At 34.9% G+C, this 23710-nt stretch overlaps 2 protein-coding genes across 3 annotated transcripts in view; both read left to right on the top strand.

Annotated features, from left to right (window-relative positions):
• The first annotated feature begins 202 nt into the window (after positions 1 to 202).
• Positions 203 to 2126, top strand: LOC132204853 (C-type lectin 37Db-like). The gene is made up of 6 exons (XM_059633686.1): positions 203 to 388; positions 437 to 592; positions 646 to 679; positions 735 to 902; positions 1685 to 1847; positions 1902 to 2126. The coding sequence occupies exons 1-6, from the start codon at positions 347 to 349 to the stop codon at positions 2011 to 2013; spliced, it is 675 nt and encodes a 224-aa protein (XP_059489669.1). The 5' UTR covers positions 203 to 346; the 3' UTR covers positions 2014 to 2126.
• Positions 2127 to 2423: 297 nt separating this feature from the next.
• LOC132204847 (PDZ domain-containing RING finger protein 4) overlaps positions 2424 to 23710 on the top strand; it is a 43414-nt gene continuing 22127 nt past the window's right edge. The window contains exon 1 of one of the 2 annotated variants that reach the window (XM_059633678.1): positions 2424 to 2876. In XM_059633678.1, coding sequence (XP_059489661.1) covers positions 2616 to 2876 — 261 coding nt within the window. In that variant the 5' untranslated portion in view covers positions 2424 to 2615. Of the gene's footprint in view, positions 2877 to 19537; positions 19746 to 23710 lie in introns of those variants that run through there. The other variant, XM_059633679.1, reaches the window with a different exon arrangement.

Below are 23710 nucleotides of genomic sequence, written 5' to 3'. Positions count from 1 at the left end.
CAAGATATAATTTATATTCGCAATATACAAAATTATTTGACAAAAAATATAAATTATTTTTAGCGGAAAATGCGAAATTTTAAAATTGGAGTAGAAAAGCGGATGTAAAAACTTTTTGAATTAGGACAAAAATAATGGCTGGGATAACTTTGAGGGCAAATAAATCGTGTCGGACCAATTTTTGCGCAGTGAAAAGTTTCTCGGTCTGACGAGCGAACGAGCGCGTTTTGATATCGCACATCAAAAGCTTTTGGCCTGAAAATCGCGACGCATTCAACCGGAAGCGCGGTGAAAAATGGAACGCGCCTCCAGTGCGGGCTGCTGCTGAGAGTGCGGAAAAGCAGCCATGGCGTCGATTGCGTTGCGACTCGCCTGCCTCCACTTGGCAGTAAAATTTTGCCTTTTTCCAAACAGTATTGATCAATTTTCGACACAGTTTCTGCTGGTTGGGGCCCAAGAACCTGAGATTTCGCTGATGGGCAACGAGATGGACAAAAACCGCGAATACCAATGCGTGGCCAGTTGCTTCAAACTGAACGACCAGGGCAACAAAAACACTGGCAAGTCCATGGTGCCCGAATGCGTTGTCGACGTGCGATTTTTAACTTACATTAAAAGGAAGATTTTATCATAAATCATGTTTAGTATCGGTCCATTTCTTTGGATTGTCACGAGCCGAGTATTTTTTCTTGGAAATTTTAATTTAATATTATAAAATAATATCTAAAAAAAAGCGAAAAATTTGGGACTTATTGTAATGGATTTCGGCCGATACTGGATCAGCAGTGACAAAAAGAACTGGCACGAGGCGTCAAGAATTTGCAGAACCTATTCGATGCAGTTGGCAGGCCTAGAAACCAAAGACGAAATCCAATCAGTTGCTGAAAAGGCTTACGTTAACGGTAATTAAAAATTTGAATGGGCCAAATTAAACCATAATTTGAGACTAGTAAAAAATTTACCAAGAAATATTTTCCAGTTTCTAGAAATTTAATTTTGTGCAAGAAATTTTTTACAGCAAGATTTTATAGGCTTTTGTAGCAAAATAATTTTTATGAAAAAATGAAAAAAAGTTACAAAGTCTCCTGTTAAAAAATTGGCCTAAACCATTTTTTTTTTAAATTTAATTCTTTCTAAGTCGTGGCAAGACTAAGTAAGCTCAAAATTTATCTTTAGAACTGAATTTTTAAATCAAGACTACATACTTTTTCTTCTTAAATAATCATTAAATGGCCATATACAAATTTTGTAATTTAATTTTTCTGTATTAATATTTCTTATTTATATTAAATTATAAGTTAAATTATAAGTTAAATTATTTATAAACATACAATATTATTATAAAATTTTATTTTTTTTTAAATTTCTATCTCACAAATGCCTAATGTGAAATTTAACAAGTTACACAAATAAAAAAAATTTGGTACTAGAAAATTCATTTGAATAGGAACGTTTTGGTAAAATAATTTCTAATTGAAAAGTGCTTGATGTGCCTTTTTATAGAAATAACTAACTAATCCGAAATTTTTTACTTTTATCTCTGAGTTCCCCATTTTCATTTCATCTTGCATATCCTTTCCCTTTGAAAATCCCACCGCTCACGTTTACTTTTCCATTTTCGTTTTATCCTCAATTTGAAAGAAAATGTTTTACAAATTTGAGTGAATAAAAAAAATAAAATCAGACACAAGTCCTCCGGCCGAGGGTTACTGGATGTCTCTATGCGATCTTGTTGAGGACGGCAAGTGGTACTGGGCGCACTCGGGCGAAGACTTGACCTACTCGCAGTGGGACGCCGGTGAACCTAATGACGTCGGCAAAGTGCCGCAGCGTTGCGTTGAGCTCAAGTATCTCCTTTTAAATGTATATAAATGTTTTATCCATTGCAAAATGTATTGCAGAATGGCCTCGGATAAGTCTTTCAAGTGGGCCGACCGCGACTGCATGGACGAGCGCAAGTTCATATGCGAAATGCCTGAAATTTGCTTCCGGCAGTATTGCAATGCCAGTTGATTCCGCTGTTAAATTTTACCATTTTATACTTCGTTTGGAAAATGACAAATAATTTATTGCAAAAATTAAAAATGTTCATCTCTGCAAAAATATAAATTATATTAAATGATTAACTTAAATCAAAGATTTTATCTTCGTTGGAGGAATCAAAACGTTAAATTTAAAATAATTTACAATTCTTACAGAGTAAATTTAATACTCAAGAGAGGGGTTTATGAAATATTCAAATTTTGATAAAAAGGAAAAAAATAAATAAATAAAGGATAAATAAATAACACATTATATATTTTTACAAAAAATCTGATTAACTAAAAGTAATAAAAATTTCAAATTTTTTCTTTGATTCCAATAAAACTAAGTAATTTTTATTTAAAAATAATTAATCTAATTTTTCTAATCAAAGGATCTTAAGAGTTTCAAGTTTCATAGGGCAAACGAAAATATTGAAGATGAAATCTTTTGTATTACAACAATTTATTGGGAATTTCTGTCTGATTGAAATATTGATTTTCAAACTCTGCGTGTCTTAAAAAGTGGAGCGCGAGCATTTTGCAATTTTTGAAGAAGGTCTCTTTGTGTTTCGCTGATTAAAAGCGGGCGAGATGGATTTGTGTGGCGTTTGCGCACAGCCCGAGCGAAAAGGCGCCTCGCGATCTTGGTCGGTCGGGGCAACGCGTGCACTGTTTTCATCCCTGGTCATTCACTTCCCTCGCATAGGCACCGACGGCATGGACGCACCGGCCGACGGCGCCCCTCACGACTGCCTCGACGCCCTGCAGTCCTTCGTCAGGGTGCAGCAGCGCCAGATCGACTGGCTTGAGGAAAACCTCCTGCAGCTGCTCGCCCAGGACAAACCGCTAAAGGTTAGTTTTTTGTGCAAAATTTTAATTGTTTTCAAAAAGGATTCCGAATAAAAAAGAAGAAAATTTTTCAAATTAAAGTCATAAATATGAAAATTGTACTAAAGAGATGAAGAATTTAATTTAATTAATTATTAAATATTGTCAGGGTAAACCTGACCTGGGTCATTTGCCGACAATATTTAAACTGCAGCAGGCTAAGTTTTGCTAAATTAAATTTTCAGCATTTTAAAAAACTTTTCACAATAAATAATTACTATAAATATCAATAAACAAAAATTTAAAATTCATAAGAAAAACTGATAGCTACTTTTTTGTGCAATTTATATTTTCCATACCATTTTTCAAACTATTTTTGTAAACAAAATTATTGAAATTAAACCTGCTGGAACGTTATTTACTTTCCAGACTTATTTAAAGAGGGACGCTGGTTATTATTATTATTTTTTTTACTATTCCTGAATTTGGAATCTGGCTAAATTTCAAGACCAACCTTGAAATCGTGATTAAAAAATTATAAACCTTCAGCGTTTTAACCGATTATCGCATTTTCGTGCCAAAATCATTTAAACCTCTGTCTGCGTTACTGTTTATAGGAAGAGTATTGGCTGCTTGGCTTTTTCAACTTTGTTCGGCAATTTGTCAATCAGGACTAATTTTTGTAATTTTTCTTTTCGAGGGAAAATGTGAACCCTCGATAAATGCGAATTTTTTCATCTCGATTTTGGTCATCATGAAATTTTGGCCTTTTTAAACAGTCAGGAATAAAAATTTATCGGAGCCACTCTTGAACAATAAATTTTTTTCTATTATTAAAAATTTAAATGCAAATGCTATGCTAAAACAATGACGGAAGTCTTGAAAGGGCGTTGATATTTTTATTAATCAAATGTGACGGGAAGCGACAGCGATTAATGAAACGGACAAGTGCTGAATTTAAAATAAAAAACTGCTTAGAACAGCAGTATGTGATGTCACGCGCCGAAGCCATAAAACGATCATGTCACTCTATACACGCAGTGCAATTTGAAAGAGCTAGGGGTGCAAAGTGTAATTAAACGGCGGCTCCTTCTCGGAAGCCTCACGCTGAAGCGAGCGCGATCAAATTTTGCCGTCTCAGTCTCTCTCTCAGAAATTAAGATGCTGCACTTCGCGAGTTCGTCGCTTCAAAGGCGACACAATTTGCTCTACCTTGTTAACGTTAATTATTTTGTTCTTCATCAACATGAAGAAGCCCTGCATGCTTAAAATTTATACAATGTTTATTCCTGTTTATACTTGAATCTTGATTTAAATTTTAAATGTGGAAATATATTGATTTAATCTTGAGGTATTTTGAAAAATATTGATTGATCTATTAGAGTTAAATGCAGTTTTTGCGCACAAAATATATATATTCAAATATTTTTTAACAAGAAAATGGGTGAGGGATTTGTTCTGTCAATCTTTTTGCTTAATTTTTTACTTTTTAATTTCTTCTCTTATTAGAGTTATTCAAAATTTTCGGTGGTGGAGTCAATTTATTGGTGAATAAAGTTATTGAATAAAAACAAAATCCTTTATCAAAATTATAGTCTCTTTTTTTAACTTTATCAAAATTGGAATCAGATTCTTTAACTTATTTTGCTTCTATAATTAATCAAAAATATTATTAATTTCATTTCAACAATTCGTTGCTTTGAGAGATAATCAGTTTACCTTGCGCTCTATTTTCACATCGAATGGCGGTGAAAAAAATTCAACAAAACAGAGAGTGAGGCGAGATGTGTTTGGATATGGGTGGCGAGCGGCCAGGAATAGAAGTAAAACACACGCCGTTCCTGTCGCCTCACAGTTTACTTTAGCCGACCGATGAGTTTATTCGCCCTGATTGGGCAATTCCGAGAGCGAAAATCCACAAGAGCGAGAAAAAAAGGTGGATTTTGCGGATTTTTGACGTCGCCGGCCCGACTGCAGACGTTTCGCTCGTCTGGCTGGAAAATTGCCAGATTACGTTGGAAAAATTCAATAAGCGGCGGCAGACAGCCGCGAGCTGCAGTGAGTTTGTCTGCGCTCGCGAATATCAAATATGGGGGAGCAAATGGCGCGAATTAAAAATCTGCGACACAATAAAAGAGAGAAAGAGCAGGTTTTGATTTGGAGAGGGTTAAGTCGAGCGTGCAGCGCGTGTCACACGCTGGTGCGCGTTCCAAATGCAGATCAGCGCCGGAAAACCAGTGCGGTGTGCCTTTTTAATTAATACTTAAATAATTTGGCGCGTGCGAACTCAAGATTTCCGATTCATAAATTAATATTTGCCCTCGACGCGCTTCTCTCGGATGGATTGTTTCTCGAACACGTCGATTAATTCGCGCCGCGTGTTGTAATTTCCATGACAACCGCATTGCAAATTGGCCTCGTTTGCGGTAATTGAGGAAAGTAGGAAAATTTGTTGTACTTGCGTCCTTATTAAATCATGCCGAGTGTTTCCGCAAGTCTCAATGAGATTTACATTTATTCACATTTTTGCATGTAAACTTTTTTGTCATTTCCCTAAATAACCTGGTAAAAAAAACGAAATGAGATTAGGCTGAATTGCTAAAATATTCACTGTCCAAGGTCCAAGTCCATACTTCGCAATCTAAATAAGGAAGGAACAAGAAAGGAACACACATCATATAATACTTTTTTTTAGAATTAAAAGTTAGCACTGAGCAATCGCAAATTTGATCAATTTAAAAGAAGTTCCTCTGCTTCTGACATTTTGCGCCAAAAACATTTAAGAGTCAAAGTACAATGGATATTTTATATTTCTTTCTAAACAATAAGAAATGATAATTGTAAAAATTGCTATAAAAATTCATTCCGACAGATAATATTCAAAGTTCCATGAAAATCAATAGATTTTGAAAAAAAAAAGTAAAATTTAATAATAAATCGTGCTTTTTCCCTCGTTGCAGATTTTTTTTATTAAAAAAAAAAATTGGCTCTACCAGTTTCGGTCACGGTCTGCGACCCTATTTCATACAAGAGCCGTTATTGTTATTGAATAAAAAAATAAAAAAATTCTGCGAGGAGGAAAAAGCCCGATCTTTTCATTTCCATGATCATCTCCCCGAGTGTCAACTTCTTCAAAATAATAACAAAAAAACCTTTAAAAAATACTTCTGATAACATATGATTTTCAACATTTTTAACCAAAACACAGCAGTCAAGGCCATACGTATGATTTAAAATATTCAATCCGTCTGTTAGTTTTTTCTTTTTCAAAACATATTCTATTCCTACATAAAAATTCTACATTTTTCGCAAGTGCGTTTGCAAATAATCGCAATCTACGTATAGTTTGCACGAATTGGAAATTATGGCTGCGGTGAAGTGTCGCGTTTATATTTGAGATGGAGAACCGCAAACTCTCCGGCGGAGGAGAAACTATGGTCCAGCAAATATTAGCGGGCTGCAAACAAATGTGCGCGCCACAGCCCGGCAAACAGCAAATTGGAAACGCGCCGAAACTTAATCCCGGCGTATACACAAATGAGCATATGAAGAGTGTCTCGTTCCACACACAAAGGGTCCATTTACGTATCGCCAGATGCTGCGGCGCTGCACTTGTTTGCTCTCAACTCTCGGAAAGCTTCGACGCAGGTGATCGAACCCGGCGAGAGATAATTGTATTTCGAAACGGAGGGTGGTTTTCGCATATCGATCTCGAGGGTGGGTGGCGCTTTTTCATCACCGCCGAGGGATGCCAAATGATGCTGCCGCATTAAAGCTCAAAAACAGCAGTTGTGCGTCGCTCTCATGACGAATAGAAATGCAGCACGCCAAGGGGAGATGCAAAATATATATAGCAGACTACGATGATGAGAGACAAACATGCCTAGATTGCACGCAAATGGAAAATGCGAAGCTTCCGGTTTAATCAGTTAAAACTTCTCGTCCGAATCCAATCTGTTGATTGAGAAGCAGCCCTCAATTCTTTTCCTGATCCAAAGTTGTTGATTTGGAATCGTTCATTGTTCAATTTCGTTTTAATCCATCCTTGGATTTTAAAATAATTCAAAACTAAAAAACAAAGCATTTTTCAATGTGAAAGGATGAAAAAAAAATATTGAATTTAATTATAAATTTCTCATTGACTGATTTTTTTACATATATTTTTAGAATGCAAAGTTTTTAATTGGAAAAACTTTTGGAGTTGAACATCGCATTTGTATCAAATGAAATTGCAGAAAAAAGTTATTTTAGGCCTGCCAAAGAACAGTACACTATGCAAAAATAAGAAAAGCTTCTTCTTATGCTTATGTTTTATGTACCTATTTGTGATTTGTTTACCTTCCTTGGTTAAATATTATTTTTATATAATATTATTAAATTTATTTTATAAATTACTGGGTTTTTTCTGCCCGCAGTTTTCTTAGAATCGCCAAATTCCGTCTCACCTGTTTTTCAAATTTTAAATTTAAACCTCTTCCCACAGAATCATTAAATTGTACGTACTTTCTTATTTTAAAAAATCAACTGCTATAGATTCTCCCCTAAATGCATAATGTTTTAACTCATTTTGTTAGAAGAAGTTGGCACTCGAGGAGATGATCATGTAAATGAAGATATCGGGCTTTTCCTCGTTGCAAACTCATCATTTTAATTTTAACTTTGAAACCAATTAACAAAATCACCTATATTTCAAGAAAAAGTCACCTATATTTTCCAGAAATGTAAATAACAATAATAAATAATACTAATTTATTAATTTGTGTTCTCTAAAGAACACACAATGTTTACAATAACCTATAAATTCCCATTTAATTTCTTTTTCACACAAAAATATGGCGAGAGTGTTGTTTTTTTTCCATTTGAATGAAATCACTTCTTGCACTTCTGATATGACTTCGAACATTATATATTTACACGTGGAAGGGTTGAAGAGTGTCACACAATCAGTCAAGTGAGCGCCGTGCATTGTGTCACGAGTGAGTGCGCAACGCTCGCGCAAAGTGCTGCGGCGTCGATATTAATTTTTCTTAAGCGACTTCCGCGAACGACTCTGCGCGCTCTGCATTTCTAATGAAATGTTACATACTGCCTCCCTCTCATTACTTTTCGGCCCAACAAGTATGCGAATGTGACACTCTTTTTCCCAAATGACATTGTTTTTTATACGCGATTCGCAGGAATGAAAGAGAGGAAGAAAGAGAAAAGCAAACGGACACGGTTTTGTTTGCACGTACGCGGAACAAGCAGAGGGCAAAAAGTGAATCGCGCGCAGGGGAGAAGAAAAGTGCGTGTCGCGAAAAACAACATGGCACGTAGCTGGAGGTGGTTTTTCCTTTTAAAAACTTGTATACTTTGTTACTCTTGATGTTAAAGAAATTAAAAGCAACAGAGAATTTATTTTAAAATAAAATAAAAAAAATGCACTCATTTTTTTATGACTTTTAATTATTAAATTATGGTTCACTGGACTAAAATTTGTACTTGAGTATAGAATTCAAACGTCAGTATGGGTTTAATTAAAAAATATTATGACTTACAATAAAATATTAAATAAATACGTTTAAAAAAATTAATAACTCCGTTAGAAGTAAAAATTGACCACCAGAAAATTTTCTCACGTAATAAAAATTTGAAATATTCAGCCTTTTTTTTCTATATTTTTGTGGAAAGTTGACATTAAAATTAAAATTGAGTTTTTGTGACCTTGACCTTTGACCTACACAAAAATGGTTGAGAAAAGTTGTTTCGATTTAAACATTACGCCGAGAAGTGAAGAGAGCAGTTCAAAATTCCCACTAGAAGCAAAGATATGGGAAATTTTGATTATTTCAAACAACCCGGATTCCAAGAAAAGCATTCAAAATTTGGATTTCTGAATTTGACCCTCTTATCAACCCCAACAACATACTTCAATTTTACAGAATGGCATTGTGAACCAAAAATTTAGGCCAATTCGCGGTCAATCATTCGTGAACGGTCCCATGTAAATTTTTTAGATTCTAACTTCATATCACGGATAAACTTTTGTCGCTTTCCTTGTTCTTTACGGTCAGTTTTGATTGAGCCATAAAGTTGTGTGGGTCACTTGAAAACGGCCATAAAAGAAGAGCTTCTTCCTCTGCTTTTCTTAAAATGTCCTCTCGAAATGAGAAGTTCGCACGCAGACTGTCCCGACGGGGTTGAAGGGTTGTTGACTCCATTTCACCTCAAGTGGCGGCTTCAGGAAAGCAGTCGCCGATTTTTTTCCTCTGCCTCGAATGGCTGACCCACTTTTATGTCGGCTGGCGACAATATAACCCTTGGCGGTTTTGCATTTTTCTCAAGTGCATAGTGTTTGCCGTGTCGAAACATTTATATACGGCGTATGTGCGTTTTTCTAATGAGTTCGGCACTCTGGGAAATGGGAAACGTGAAAAGAACAGGAAAAACACAAGTCTATTACGCCGCTCTAGTTGCACTTCTTTTCTCGCATTTTCCTCGTTTTTCATTTTTTTCCTTCCTCTCACAATGCTCATGTCTCAACGACATGTTTTGCAACAGAGTTGCACGCGTTTTGTTCTGCTTTCAATTAAAATGAAACTTGAAATATTATAATCAGGAAGAGTCGGCTAACGAGATCTCTGATGAGAATGACCCAAATAAGTTTTTCCTTGGCACATGCATTGCTTTTCTCTTGAAATTAAAATTTTCCTTTCGTGCCAGATAATCACACTTCCATGCAAAAAGAAATAATAACAACTAGACTTTTGCAATGCTTTTCTAAGCAAAGTTGAATTTTTCATTACATTTTTCTAATTTGTTTATTCTAAACCTGCATTTGAGAAATCAGAATATCTTAAATTCCTGTCATGTTGCAAAGGATAATAAAGAACGCACAATTAAATTCGTTTTTCTCCAGTTGGGAGTTTTTTTTAACCGATTCAAGAAATCTTTAAAATATATTTTAAAAGCAAAATTTTACTGGTTTTAATATCAATTAATTTACATGTAATACGCATGGTAGCATAATTTTTTTACCTGATAGCAAAAATTTGCCTTGCTGGGATAATAAATTTTCAAAATTCAAGCACTAATTCAATTTTGGTCTATTATTTTTGCCGTGCCTCAAATTATATTTATTAAAACCAAACGTACCAAATTTTAAAATTATAGTTTTATATCTTTATAGAAGGGAAACGATGTTTATGTTTTTACTAAATTAAATTTTTTGGGAGTTTAATTGTTCAAACTTAAAAGTTTTATCATTAAATTCTTGCTCTAAATTCGCTTTTGAAACTTTTGATCTTAAAAAACAAATTTTCTTGGAGAAATAAAAAAAATATATGTAAACATAATTAATTTTGCATTCTTTCAGCTGCTTTCAGCAAGAAGTTTTATCGTGTCGATAAAACACAAAGTTTTTGAAATCTAAGGCTTTTTATCACTGAAAAAAAATGAAAAATGCAGGCGTGCATGAAAATTTCATGGCAGGTTATTTTCTCATTCATCCTATCTAATTTAAATTTTGCGCCTAGGTAGAGGTGCAAATGTGAAGGCATTAGCAGTGTGTGTGTGTGTGTGTGTGTGTGTGTGTGTGTGTGTGTGTGTGTGTGTGTGTGTGTGTGTGTGTGTGTGTGTGTGTGTGTGTGTGTGTGTGTGTGTGTGTGTGTGTGTGTGTGTGTGTGTGTGTGTGTGTGTGTGTGTGTGTGTGTGTGTGTGTGTGTGTGTGTGTGTGTGTGTGTGTGTGTGTGTGTGTGTGTGTGTGTGTGTGTGTGTGTGTGTGTGTGTGTGTGTGTGTGTGTGTGTGTGTGTGTGTGTGTGTGTGTGTGTGTGTGTGTGTGTGTGTGTGTGTGTGTGTGTGTGTGTGTGTGTGTGTGTGTGTGTGCACAACATGCATATCAAATTGCGCGCGCATGGCGTTGAATACGATGCCCCTGCAAATAACATCGCGCATTGTCTTTCTCTCGCTCGCTCTCGTTGTGGCAGTTGTCACGCGAAACGGGGAATTTTCGCGAGCAGCGAGAGAGCAATTTGGTGTCGCGCGTAAATATAGCCAGAGCCTCATGAATAATGAAAAAGCTTTAATTTCGCTCCATTGCACCCCGCGCCTGCACTCTCTGCAAACACACACATGAGAGTGAAGAGCACGAGCGCTGAAATTACACACGCAGCAAACAAAAGCCAAACAGGGCAAGTCATTAAAATATTGCCATCGAAATGACAAAAAAGTCACTGGGTAAATCAATTAAGTAAGTTAGTTTACAAAAAAAGTTGATATTTAAGTGATCTGTTTGATTATTCTGTGAATATGTAATAAAATCGAATGGGATCAAATAAAAAAATCACATTTTAAATTAAATTTAAGAAACAAAAAAATTAGATAAATTTTTAAAACAGCTTTCTAAGAAGGATTTAAAATTATTTACGATTATTATTTTAGTTTCCAAATTAAGATTTCAATGATTTATGAAATGTCTCTTTCCAATTTAGATTTCAACTCATCCTCCAAATTGATAAGAAAACTAAAATAGATTTATTGTAAAACTTCTTGAATACAAATTGCAGATAGTTTTTATAAACGTTTTTGTTATTTTAAATACAACTACTCATTTGTTTTCATCTTTCCTAACTGATATAAAATAACATTAATTGTGTGTATAAAAGAAATTTAAAAAAAATTTCGATACCAGAAAATTTTAGATTAAATTTGCAAAAACTAAAAAAATTTCATTTGAAATTGTTGGAGATAAATATTTTCTCCACTTGATATTAATTTCCAATCAATCGAAATGATTGATTTAATTAAAACAGAAGTACTCAGTAATTAATGGAGAGGAAAATTCAATTGTTTGATAACAAAGCGCAATCAATTCGGCTTTAATGGTGAATTTACCAGAGAGCGTTTTCATTTCATGCGTGCGTTTATCAGCTTAAAAGTGTTTTATCTCTCTGTGATGCATATTCCAAACGTATATTCATATCGCACGTGAAATATTTTCAGAGGTAATCCCCTGGCGGCCGTAAATATGCAGATCTTATCAGCGCAACAGGGTTCGCCGCTGTGGAACATAATTAACGAGCCGGCATGCGTTGAATATCAATTGTTCCGCCTAATTGCAATCTATATAGGGTTGCCACGTGCCTAGGAATTTTGTATAGAAAACTTCAAACGCAAAGTTTCATACACTTTATTGAAATTTATTTCAAAATTAAATCTCAAATTAAGCTTAAGAAAGGAAACTTGAATAAATTAAATGCTTTTAAAATAAAAACTTTCAATTTCGTGTCATAAAAAATGAGTTTTACAATTTTAATTCATTTAAAATTGAACACTTATAGGTTAATTTTTTAATGAAATTATCTGATAATGTAGGCAAAGATTTCAGTGTAATATTACAATATTTCTTTCCAATTTGTCCGTTCTGATTTAAATTTTTAAAGACTAGAATTTGCAGGTTTTAAATAGCCTATAATTGGAGTGCTAGAAACAATAAAATTTTTGGTATTTCAAAATTATACTCTTGACTTTTTATTCTGAGATTTTTTTCTTTAGATATTTCAAAAATTAATTAAAACAAAACAATTTTATTCTCATTACATCCGGCAACCCTGCTGTTAATTCAAATGATTATATGGAGCCCATATCAATTACAAGCTGCTGTAATTTGATTAAGTGCTGTACAGATTTTGCTGATAATGCAATCGTTTTTATTTCAATTAATTCACCACGTCTGGCATTTATTAATGACGTAATTAAATTATTATCAGGTTGAATTTTCCGTTTTGCGGGGGGCCGCCAAGTGTCGCGCAAACACAATATTTTAGCAGAATATTAAAAAAATGAGACTGGAAAAAGCTGCCGAGAGGAAATGAAAATTCCCGAGCGAAGAATTTGTGCCCTCTCTCTCTCGTGATGAGAAAATACCCCTGGCCGGTGATGAGGGGTGGAAGCAAGGGGTAGCCCAGCCTCATTTCCTGCGCGCGAGAGCGAAATAATTATGTGCGGCGGCTGCAAAATTAATCAGGCGCGGGTCCTTCCTTGCTCAATTTTGTTCGTTTCACGCGATTTTTGCTTTTTAATGATGTGCGCGCCTCTCTGGATCGCATTTTATAAATATGCGTCCGCACACATACGCATACAGCAAAATGATGCTCATTTGATCGCCCTTGCGTAAGGTTGCATGAGTAATTTATTCACCCTTGCGCGTCTTTCTTCCACCCCCGAAAAAGAAGGGTTGCGTAAATGACACACGCGGAAAACAAATGAAGAGGATAAAACTTGTATGATCTTTTATTGGATGAAACTTGAAGGGCGTGACAAGGGATGGGGGTGTTTATTGCTCAAAAAGATCTTGACTTTATTAAAAAAAAAATCACATCAGGTTGTAAAATTTGGATGATGAACATTGTCGCTCAAAAATTTACGGTGAGAAAGCATTTTAAACTTTAAAGATTTAATCTTTAATTTGATTGATATTTTTAAAATCTTTAGTTTGGAAAACCATCCATTATAAAATTATATTAAAAAAATTATTATTTTTTCCCAATAATTGAAATTTTTTTCCTATGCTGTTTTTTGTGTGAAATGATTTTTATTTTTATTTTAGATGAGAAAAATCTCTGAATGGATTTGTTTTCTTAATTAGCTGAAATAGGTGTGATTTTTAATCAAATCTATTAGGTAGTCCTAACACCTCAAACTTGAACTTCAATCTTTTGGGCTTAATTAAGTTTAAAATTTGACCACCTATTTTTTCCAATCCCCACTTTATGATATTTTGAAGTTTTGGAGGCCAAAAACATTCGCCAGTCTTTTGCATATTCCTCAATCAAAATCCAAAATGACATATTAAACTTTAATTACCCAGTTAATTTGCCCTCAGATTCGTAATGAAAACACTGCGTGCAGTTTCTCTGCTCCTGAGAGCTCTTTGTCGCTCGTCAATAATTCATTTGGGCCCTTTGAACTTATTGATTAGATCAATGACACACGCGGGAAAATTGACTTAAATTGGGCGCCGCAAGATCAAAGGGGGGCTGCTTTAATTTACGGCAGCTAGGGGCCAATAATCAAGAGCCGCGCCACTCATCTAGCCGCCCTGTGATCTCGCGCCTAGGCTGATCTCTGTGTCTCGGTCGCACCTGCCCGTCCCGGCCGCGCTTTATCACAAGGTAAACACAATTGCGGCCAAACAAAAACAGAGCGGCGCGGCAAAAAGGCCGCTTCCAACTTTTTGTATAAAGCGAGGTAGCAGCGAGTGAGTGACACACAAAATGCAGAAGCTGTTGACACACGCACAAGCTGCGGCTCTGCTAATGCATTGACAGAATTTTGACAGGCGCTTCTCACCCAACGCAGAATACACAAAGGAGCCTTCTGCGCCGACTATAAACACTGATTATTTTCAAAATAATAATTTTCCAATCTCTCACAAGGTCGAATTTTAATGTCAATCAAAGCACTTTTGACTTTGAAGTCTTTGACGCTTAAATTAAATTTTTTGGCATATTTTTTTTTACGATGTTTAAAGTATTTTGAGGTGACTGTCTTTAGAAATGTGTTGGAAATGGAAAAAAAGCGATAGTAAATTAGATAGTACAGCTACATTTAGAGATGCTGTTTTTAAGATGCCAGAAAAAAACTCAAAATGTTTAAATTGTTAAATTTCAAACAAAACCAAATTAATCATTTGGCACAGTTTAATTATGTATGCTTATAGAAGAAGAATCTGAGATATAATTTTTTTTTTAAATCTAGTTTTGGTTTTTCACGTTGGTGTTGCTCATAAAATTTTTAATTTCCGAAGATTTTAATCTCCAATACCGGTTCAACCACCTTTATAATTATGTTATTTATTTTTATTTTTTATGTGTCCAAATTGTTTCAAAACTTTCACCTTGAAAGTAAAACAATATTGTTGAAGTCGAGGGAAATTGAAATAATTTTGTTATTAATTTAATCTTTTTTATTGAAATTTGAATTATTTAATGTGTAACTTTGTGAACACAACTGGACTTGTGAGTAACATTTATTAAAATTTTATAAATTTTTCTTTGATTTGTAAATACTTATCAAAAGTTTTGCAAAAACACAATCTGATAGTCTTTTTCAGATTTCCCACCTGTGGAAAAAGTATTTGATAATAATCTTAGCATGGTACAGAAGGCTTGATTTTCGTCGATTTTGCACATCAGTGCGCTTATTTTATAACATTTTTAACAAAAATATTCAATAGTCGAAAATATCCATCAATTATAATTATCATTTTCCCTGTGTGCATTATTTACCTTTTGTTTTGAATGATTATATGGTGAAAAGGGAAAACAATGAGCTATTAATTTGTGAGCAACAGTTGGCACACGTTACATTTTTTACTACCTTATTCTTCTCCTTCGGCTTTATATTTTTCAAACAACTAACCAGAGGAACTTTATTCATACAATCCGCCCTCACTGGCTCCATTTCATTTCAACTTTTGCCGCAAAACACCTCTGCAATTGTGCGACAAATAAACTATTTATTAAATAATTTACTGCATCGCGTGGCCGGCCGCTTTGTTACATCCATTGATGCGCCCCCAACACAAAATGTGCATTATTTTTTCGCCTCTTCTTGTTATATGCTTGGGCTCGTTAACAAGAAGTATTATATATGGTGTGGGTGGGTGGGAATAAGACTCTTTTTCTTAAGTGGACCGGCCGACAAACTCATCCGCACAAAACCGGTTCTGCTCCTCGGGCACCAAAGCCGAATATATATCATTTAATTAAACCCGACGCGCGACGTCGCAATTTAAACGCGACGCCTTTTTAAAAGTTATGGATTGGTTAAGCCGAAAAGTTGTTTATTTAAATAGAAAACAGAATCGTTAAGGAGCAAAAATATAAAAAAGAAAAATCGTGGTAACACTCTCAATAGCAGTAGCTTTGTAAATAGTTTGGTAACTTTTTTGAAGTGAGAAATTGATTGATAGAAATTACGTAGCAAGTAGATTAATGTAAAATTTTTATTCATTGTCTTGATTGTTACATTATTACTATAAAGTAAAATGTATATATTGAGGAGATATAAATAACAAAAACCCCGTTTTCGCAAAGAACAAACTTCAAATTTTTAGATGAACACATTTTTAGATAACAGAGATAAGAAATGTGCCAAAAGTTGTAATCTATTTACAATTTTACATGTTTCGATTGATAAATAGCTGCGAAAGGTTCACTGCGGCGGAGGAGAGCCTTTTGATGTTTGAAGTTTTCAATCAATTTTGCTCTAGTGGTGGTTCCGTTTTGTTAAAAAAATATGAATTTTGTCATTAATTTTGGTTGCCGAAAAAATTTCTCTTGAAAAACATTTCTGGTTTTTATAATAAAACTTAATATTTCAAGATTTTATATAAAAATAATTTTGACGGTTGGTGCCTGTTATTTTGGCTAGTTTTTAGGCACCATAAAAGCGAGATCTCCTCAAAATGTGATGTATATTCGTTGATTCTTAATTTAAAGACTTCTTATCAATGATTTGAGACTTGATCACAGAATGGCTGTAAAATTTTAATGTGCTGGATTAAATTAAATTTTTAAATGATAAAATAAAAATCTTCCAAAAATTGCGTCAACGAAAAAATAAATATATCACATGAAAGCGAAGAGTTTCGAGATTAATTTTTAGCTGATTATATGCGGTCATAGATTTTTCCACAAAAGTGCGTCCGCTATCTGCGTGTGTCTGCGCGATAAAAATCCACATAATATACATACATTTGGAGCGGCGTTGGAGGAGAGATTGTCGCTCTCTCTCTTCTCTCATTACGACAATAGATAAAGGGCAGCGGCGGCGGCTGCCTTTGAAGCCCTGCTGGAAACAAGTTCTCATCACTTGCACGCGATAAAATATATATTTGTCAAGGCCTCTGAATTTCAGAGTGTGCGTTTTACACAGAGCGAGTGAATGAAAATCTGTAGGCAGCCAGCAGGCAGCAGATAAAAGAGGAAGAAAATGAGATGCGGAAAGCCGCCGCCGCCGCCGGCTTTTGAGCCACAGAGAGAGACATTTGCATAAAGCACACGCATACGCAAAGTGTATTAAATGTACGCAGCGCAAATTAAGCAAGCACGGCCCTGTTATTTTAATAATAACGATTTGCTCGGCTTTAATCACACCCTTCGAATTTACCTTTATATTCGTTCTTATTCAACCGCGCGTTGATTTTTCTCCTTACAAATTTTTATTTATTTTCCGTCGCACATCCCACAGTGAGAGATTTGCATACTGAATTATGCATTCCGTAAATTCAACCGAAATTTGAATATATTGGAATTGAAGCGTCAGGGGAGACCCACACTTGTCCTAACTTTAGACTCTGGACAAAATCTTGTTAAAATTTACTTTACTTAAAAAGTGAGAAATTTCCTCTAAAATTAGATTTAAATCAGTATGAAAACAACATTAATTCAAAAAATAAGATTATTTGCAATTTGCAGCAGTATAGATTGCTCATAAATTTAAATCTCTTTTTATCCAAGATTTAATTATTGCCGGACTCCAAATTGCTTGGGGATGATGTGATTTTCAAGGTCTGAGACAGGTCTGAGAGTAATTTAATTTTAAGGAAATTCAAATCAGAATCAATTTCAGTTTTTATAACTTCAGTTAACATCAAAGATTGTAAAAAAATCAGTTTATATATTTATTTTATTTATTTATTTATTCTCCATTCGATAGTCATGTCATGAAAACAAGTTTAATTTTTTAATACAATATCTTCGAAAAATAAAATATTGAGAAATTCATTAAATTTTTATTGTTGTAGTACAAAACAAAATAATATTGAAAGCGCAGAGCTTATAATTTTAAAAGCAACAATTGATTATTTGAAGTTTTTTATATTTTGATATTTTTGATGTTCAGATTAAGTGATTTCAGAGGTTGTTCAAAAAATCCCTCTTCTCTCCTCGCCTCAAGCAGATTGAAAAATTTTGAGTAAATCTGACCGGATCAATTGTATAGGTTATTAATTTTTTTTCTGTTTCTTATTAAATATTAGAAAATCACCTGGAAATCTCTTGATATTTTGTTTTAATTGACCCTAAAAAACATTGATTTTTGAACAAAAGCAGCAATAAAAGGTGAATATTTATAAGGTAAACAATGGCAGCTCGAAGACTTCTTTCTTGCTTTTGGTCCTCGACGCTCCGTACATTATGAGTCATGGTGAGCGAAAATCGCGCCGCCGATCAAATTGAAGGTCGTCGAGGATCAAGTTCATTCAATTTGCTCTTCCTTGTTTTCTTTCTCTTTCATTAGATTATGTGTCGCCTTTTAAGGAGTTCCTCTCCGCCGAAATCACGTGCCCGGCCACTAATCTTTTGGCAAACTTTTCTTCCTCCCTTTTCCCCGGGCCCGACACTGCACAAACTATCGGAAAACTCGCAGCAAAAAGAAAATCGATGGCGGCGTTCACTTTTATTTGTGCTCTGGCAATTATCGCCTTGAAAGAAATCCGAGCCCGAGAATGAAGCGTTTTTTATTCTGCCGAGTTGCTCTTTCCGCCCACGCACGCGAGATTGCTGTCAATTGTGATGAACGAAATAGTTTTTTGCTTTTGCAGCAGCGCCGAGTCCATTTCCGCTGACCCGCTTCGCCCTATTTTCGAGCAGCCGGCTGGAATAACCATAAATCTCTCGAAAACTGCTTTCAATAAAATATAGAAAGAAAAGTTTCTTCATAATCTCGCACGGAATAAATAAATTCAGTCAAGTCGTAAAATAACTTTTTATTGTTACCAGTGGAAAAGTTGAATTGGGTTAAATTTTATTTCACACAAATGGGCAGTTAAAAATTTGCAAATTAATATTAAATTAATTGATTTTTATTGGTACTATTATTTCCAAATTTTAAAGCTAGCCAGAAAAACCTAAAAATGTAAGTGATAATTTGAGCAGGAAATTTTAGCTCCTGCCAAATGCTTAAACGCTAAAAATTTATTTTTTTATCTTCAAATGTTTTTATGCAAAACTTTTACGTTTGCACAATTAAAGCCAATTGTCATATCTGCAGGTGATTATTCAAATTTTATAATCATGACCAATTAAGGAATTGAAGTTGTTTTTGTAAAACTTTTATATCGTTTTCATTAACTGGTTGTAGAATTATTACTTTTAATTTTCATCAAAACTTAAACTTGAGTATCAATGAGACAAAAAATTTCAGACTCTCGCTTTTCGCTGATTATTTTAACATGTATATCATTTTAAAATTTTAATTTCAAACCATTTGTTATAACAGAAATTATGCGCCAAATTTTAAGTTATTTTGTAATTTTGCTGGTTTTATTCTTCTGATGTACCAATGGGTATAGTTTTCAAAATAGGAAACGAGATGAAAATCCGAGCTGCCACGGTGTAAGTCACGACATGTCAAAATCGTGAGCCAAAAAGTTTTATCACTTAATCCCCAGACAAACATTCGAAATCACTCCTGATTGACACCGCACGTCCGGGGGCCGAGTGTGAAGAAAAAGATAAATTTCGAGATATTCTTCTTCTTGGTTCACAGCTCGGAGGCTGGGACAATGTTTCCTCTTGTCCGGCGTTTGGGAGCAAGTAGTCGCCCTGGGGCTCCTTGTTAGCAGAATAGGGGGAGCAGTGTCTGGGAGGGAGGGGGGACTTTTCGCTCCTCATCTTTCTCTCTCTCTCGAGCAGCTTTTCGGAGCGAGTCTCGCTCCAGCCAGCGGCCCGGCGTGTGTTCCCGTCGATAGCCCTGCCTGCTCTCGGTTTCTGTCTCTGTCAGATGGGTTTTTGATCGGTATTGAGTTGGTAGCCGTGTGCAGCTTTGTTTTCTTTCATTTCCCGAAAGGAAATAATCTGGAGCTCAGACTGAAAGACGGCTCCGCGATGGACTTCGTCATCACCAAGGTAAATTTATTTACTGCGAATTTATTTCGGAAAGTTTTTAACACTCGAACGGAGACGGTCTGACAATTTTATTTATGGTTATTAGGTCTCGTGCGTAGTTAATATAATATTCTAATGACGGCGCAAACACGGCAAAATAAACACGGCCAAAGTCTCTTAACAGCAGGCATGACTTATTGAAATAATAAAAGATATGCAGCGCGAGTTAAAACTTTTCTTATGGAAGGTCAAATTGCGACTTGTCAGAAAGGAACCAAGTTTTAACATTCAAATGAAAATAAACTTAAAATCTAGTTTTTGCAAATTGCACTTCAGCAGTACAGATAGGATTAGGTTTGATGGTCAACAATGTTTTTGCCCTTTAAGCACCAACAAGGACTCTTCATTTATCTTATCAATATGATGAAGTATCATATGCTGTTGGATGAAATAGACAAGCAATTATTTGAATTGCCTTTGAAAAAAATTTACCAACAGATAATAAAGGCATGAGGCATATAATTTTATTTCCCCCTCCCACGTCAATCAAGTTAGTTAACGAAGCTTAATTTTCAAACGGAAAGTCAAATTAGTTTTGAATTTGACCATTTTTTTTTTAAATTCTATTCATTTTAAAACATTTTTATTCCATCATTAAAATAATTTGCAGATGCGTTGGGCACTTGAGGAAACGACCATGAAATGATATTTTTCTCTCGCTGTAAAAAATAACAATTTTTCAGCGAGGACAAGCCCGTTTTGCTGCAAAATTTTATTAAAATATTGCGTCAAAAGGAAAAAAGGACTTGTATAATTTCCGCTGTCATTAAATTACTGGGGAGATATGCTTTTTTCAAAAGAACCTCTGTCATTGAAACGTGTTATTATATAAATGTTACAGCGAGGGAGCTCGTAATTTACGGAACCAAAAGGGTTATCCTGATTTAAAAAAAAAAACGGCAATTCTCTCAATTCTTGTAAGAAAATTGAACTTTGAATCAAGCTTGACTTGTGCAGCTTTTTATGGCTCCAGTAAAATTGTGTTAAATAATTAGTTTGAAAAATACTATATAAATATTGTTCAATTGTTGTGAATAGAGTCAAAAATTTCTTAGAGGAAAAAGGAATTGTTAAGAGAGAAACTTAAATTGGTGGGAACAAAAAGGCAATCACAGCGGTAATTATGTATTCTCTGAAACTTCCAAGATCAAACAGACATCATAGCAACAGTGATCCTCTGTTATGTTGAAGCATCAACTTGACTTATAAATATTAAATAAAGTGCTGAATAAAAAAAAATTGCAACGAAAAACTGACAATTCAAACAATTTAAGTCCAATAAGTTTATTATTATCACTTCTTTATTCAATAAATTAATAAAAAAAATAATTCATTACTTAATTTATTCTCCACTCAGATCCCTTTTATTAGATAAATAAGTAAAATAAGAGGAACAATAATATTTATTGCAAATTAGAAAATTTATGCTGATCAGGTAATAATTTCTAAAACAAAAACAGCAATAAACGTTGTCAAAAATAATGCAAGTCTGCAATTTATTGTCATTTTTTTACGATTTTAAATCTAGTTTATTAATTGTTCAGTTCATAATTTGATTTGAAAATGATTTTGTCGTTTTATGGCGTGAAAAGTTGGTTCGTTTTTTTCGCCGAACGGGGTGCTGTGAGCAAACAGCACAAAATCAATCGAACACGTCTCGCCGGCGCTCTTAATTATCGATTTTTTCGCGCGCGCTCCTCCGCACTCTGCAGCCTTATTACCATTTTTCTTCTCTCTTTCTTTTTCCATCTCGACGCGCCCGCCGTTTTTGTTATTAAGACGCGTGCTGTTGTGTTATTTTTTTTTATTCAGCCTTTTTTCGAATACACACACACACAGTAGATCTTCTCTCGGAGCTTTTTGAAGAGAGAGGCCTTTTCACGCTCGGCCGACCGACTGGCTGGCTGGTTCTGTTTCCTCTTTTTCTCCCCCTGCATGTCTAATTAGAGAAGAGGAATTTTTAAAATTCAAACAGCGCACATGGCCCCAGTTTGCTTACTTTTCCTCCACCTCTCGTTCGTTCGTTCGGTCGGTCGGTCGCTCCGGACGAGGCACTGATGCCATTAAGAATTCAAAACCCATCCGCGCGCGATGAAAAGGCCAAGCTGACACACAACCGTGGATATAAATTCATCTGGTCACTCCTTTTTCTCTCTAATTAGCCTTTTCACAGCGAATTCGTGTTTCTATGCGCGAAAATTTCAAAACAAACATACACTTTCCAGCCAAGCTAATTTCATTTTTCATCTTTTTGCGACGACCTAAAAAATCATTATGGATTTCAATTTGCAGGAAAATTAAAATGAATAGGCTTAATTTGTTGATTCCATATTCATTGCTGAAAAAGTTGTGAACATTTAAATTTAAAAAATAAGAGAATCAGTATTTTAACAAACAAAAAAATCCAGTCTGATAAATTTTATCAATAAAAGCCAAAGCCTCATCCAGAACACATTTAAAATGAGTTTATTTCTGCGGTGTTTTTGTATGAAATTTTTCCGAATATTTTTTATAGTTGAAAAAGTTTGAATTAAGCAAGTTGAAGGGTTTCAAGTTAAAAAATATATAATAATTTTAAAATAAATACGAGTTATTTTGAGAAGATTCATTTCGATTTTAATGAAACCTTCGTATACAAAGCTCTTCTAAACCGCCAATAATTTTTGACCACTTTCGGAGACCGTTTGATTTTATGGAATTTAAAACTGTTAGAATTCAACTGCAGATCCTGTAAAGTAGGCAAAATGTTTACGCGGAGGACGCTTTTGTTGCCTACTTCAAATAATGGGTTTTGATGGAAATTTTAAATTTTCATTCCAATGTAAATTTGGGCAAAAACACCGAAAATAACCAAATTCAAATCAGAGTTAATTCTTTTAACACTTTCAATAAAAATAAAGATGCAAAACTAGGTAAACTATTAACTCACAGAGTGACAGCTGCCTAATTTTTAACTGCTTGTCATGCAAAATAGGAAAAAACCTTCAAACAATTAGAAAAGAAGTAAGCAGTAATTGTTAGATTTTTTCTAAATTTTAAAATTGGTTTTAATGTAATACTTTCAAAAAAGTGATGCTAAATTTTACGGTTCATCAAATATTTGCACAAACTTTCTATTCAATTGAATCTTGGGGTGTGTCTGATCTCAAAATAAACCTCTCTGCGCTAAGAATTATTGGAAAAACTCCATTAAACTAGATCTTTGCGACTTGATTTGGAGATTTTGTGGATCCACTTTAAGAAAAGTTTGTTTTGAGCGGTCAGATGGGTTGCTATTTTGGAACATGTGGCCGGTCGTTTGTTTGAAAAGCCGCCGACTGAATCGAACAATGGACTGAGCTGTCCCGAAAGTAGTAAATTCATTTTACTGCCCGGCACAAATACATACCATTGGAAAAAATCCGACAGGGCCACATGCAGGTCCGTAAAAATGATGTTTTTCCTCTCTGCACAGGCTATCGGGCTATCGTATTTTGAGCAGAGTGCGCTACTTAGTTAGAAAAGTCGAGCCGCAAACCACAAATCGGATTTGCGAGAGCGCAAAACGTTTGCAAAGCAAATAAAAAATGATGCAGCTTTTTCGTTAGAGCGAGAGAGGAAATTTATTCGCGGCCTGCGGATTGAGTGAAACGACGACGGACGCTCATAAAAATTTCATGTCCCTCGACGGAGAACCGCATCAGATAAATTTGCAAATAGACTGGAAAGGCCGATTTTCCGCCGGCTCGCATCACTACTTTTCGCTCTGCAGCGCCTTTTCCAGCCTCTCTGCCAATGACACGAGGAAACCCACCCGCGAGCACGGATTTTCTGCACCGAATTCAGTGGTGCGCGACAAGAGAGGAATGAACGAGTATCGCCGCGAAACTCGTTCAGGTGGTGGAAAAATTTCCGGCACAGTATCATTTTTTACGGTTGACTAATGG

The sequence above is a fragment of the Neocloeon triangulifer genome, unplaced genomic scaffold, assembly GCF_031216515.1.
Source record: "Neocloeon triangulifer isolate White Clay Creek 2 clone unplaced genomic scaffold, ASM3121651v1 ptg000022l, whole genome shotgun sequence".
In the NCBI taxonomy this organism is placed as follows: Eukaryota; Metazoa; Arthropoda; class Insecta; order Ephemeroptera; family Baetidae; genus Neocloeon; species Neocloeon triangulifer.
The sequence above is the reverse complement of the archived record's forward strand: the minus strand, read 5'-3'. Positions and strand labels throughout refer to the sequence as shown.

Excerpts from the sequence above, each read along its gene's own strand:
- LOC132204853 (XM_059633686.1), top strand. The coding sequence starts at position 347 with ATGGCGTCGATTGCGTTGCGACTCGCCTGCCTCCACTTGGCA. Across the intron at positions 389-436 it reads TCGCCTGCCTCCACTTGGCA|TTTCTGCTGGTTGGGGCCCA; the intron begins GTAAAATTTTGC and ends TTTTCGACACAG. Across the intron at positions 593-645 it reads TGCCCGAATGCGTTGTCGAC|TATCGGTCCATTTCTTTGGA; the intron begins GTGCGATTTTTA and ends AATCATGTTTAG.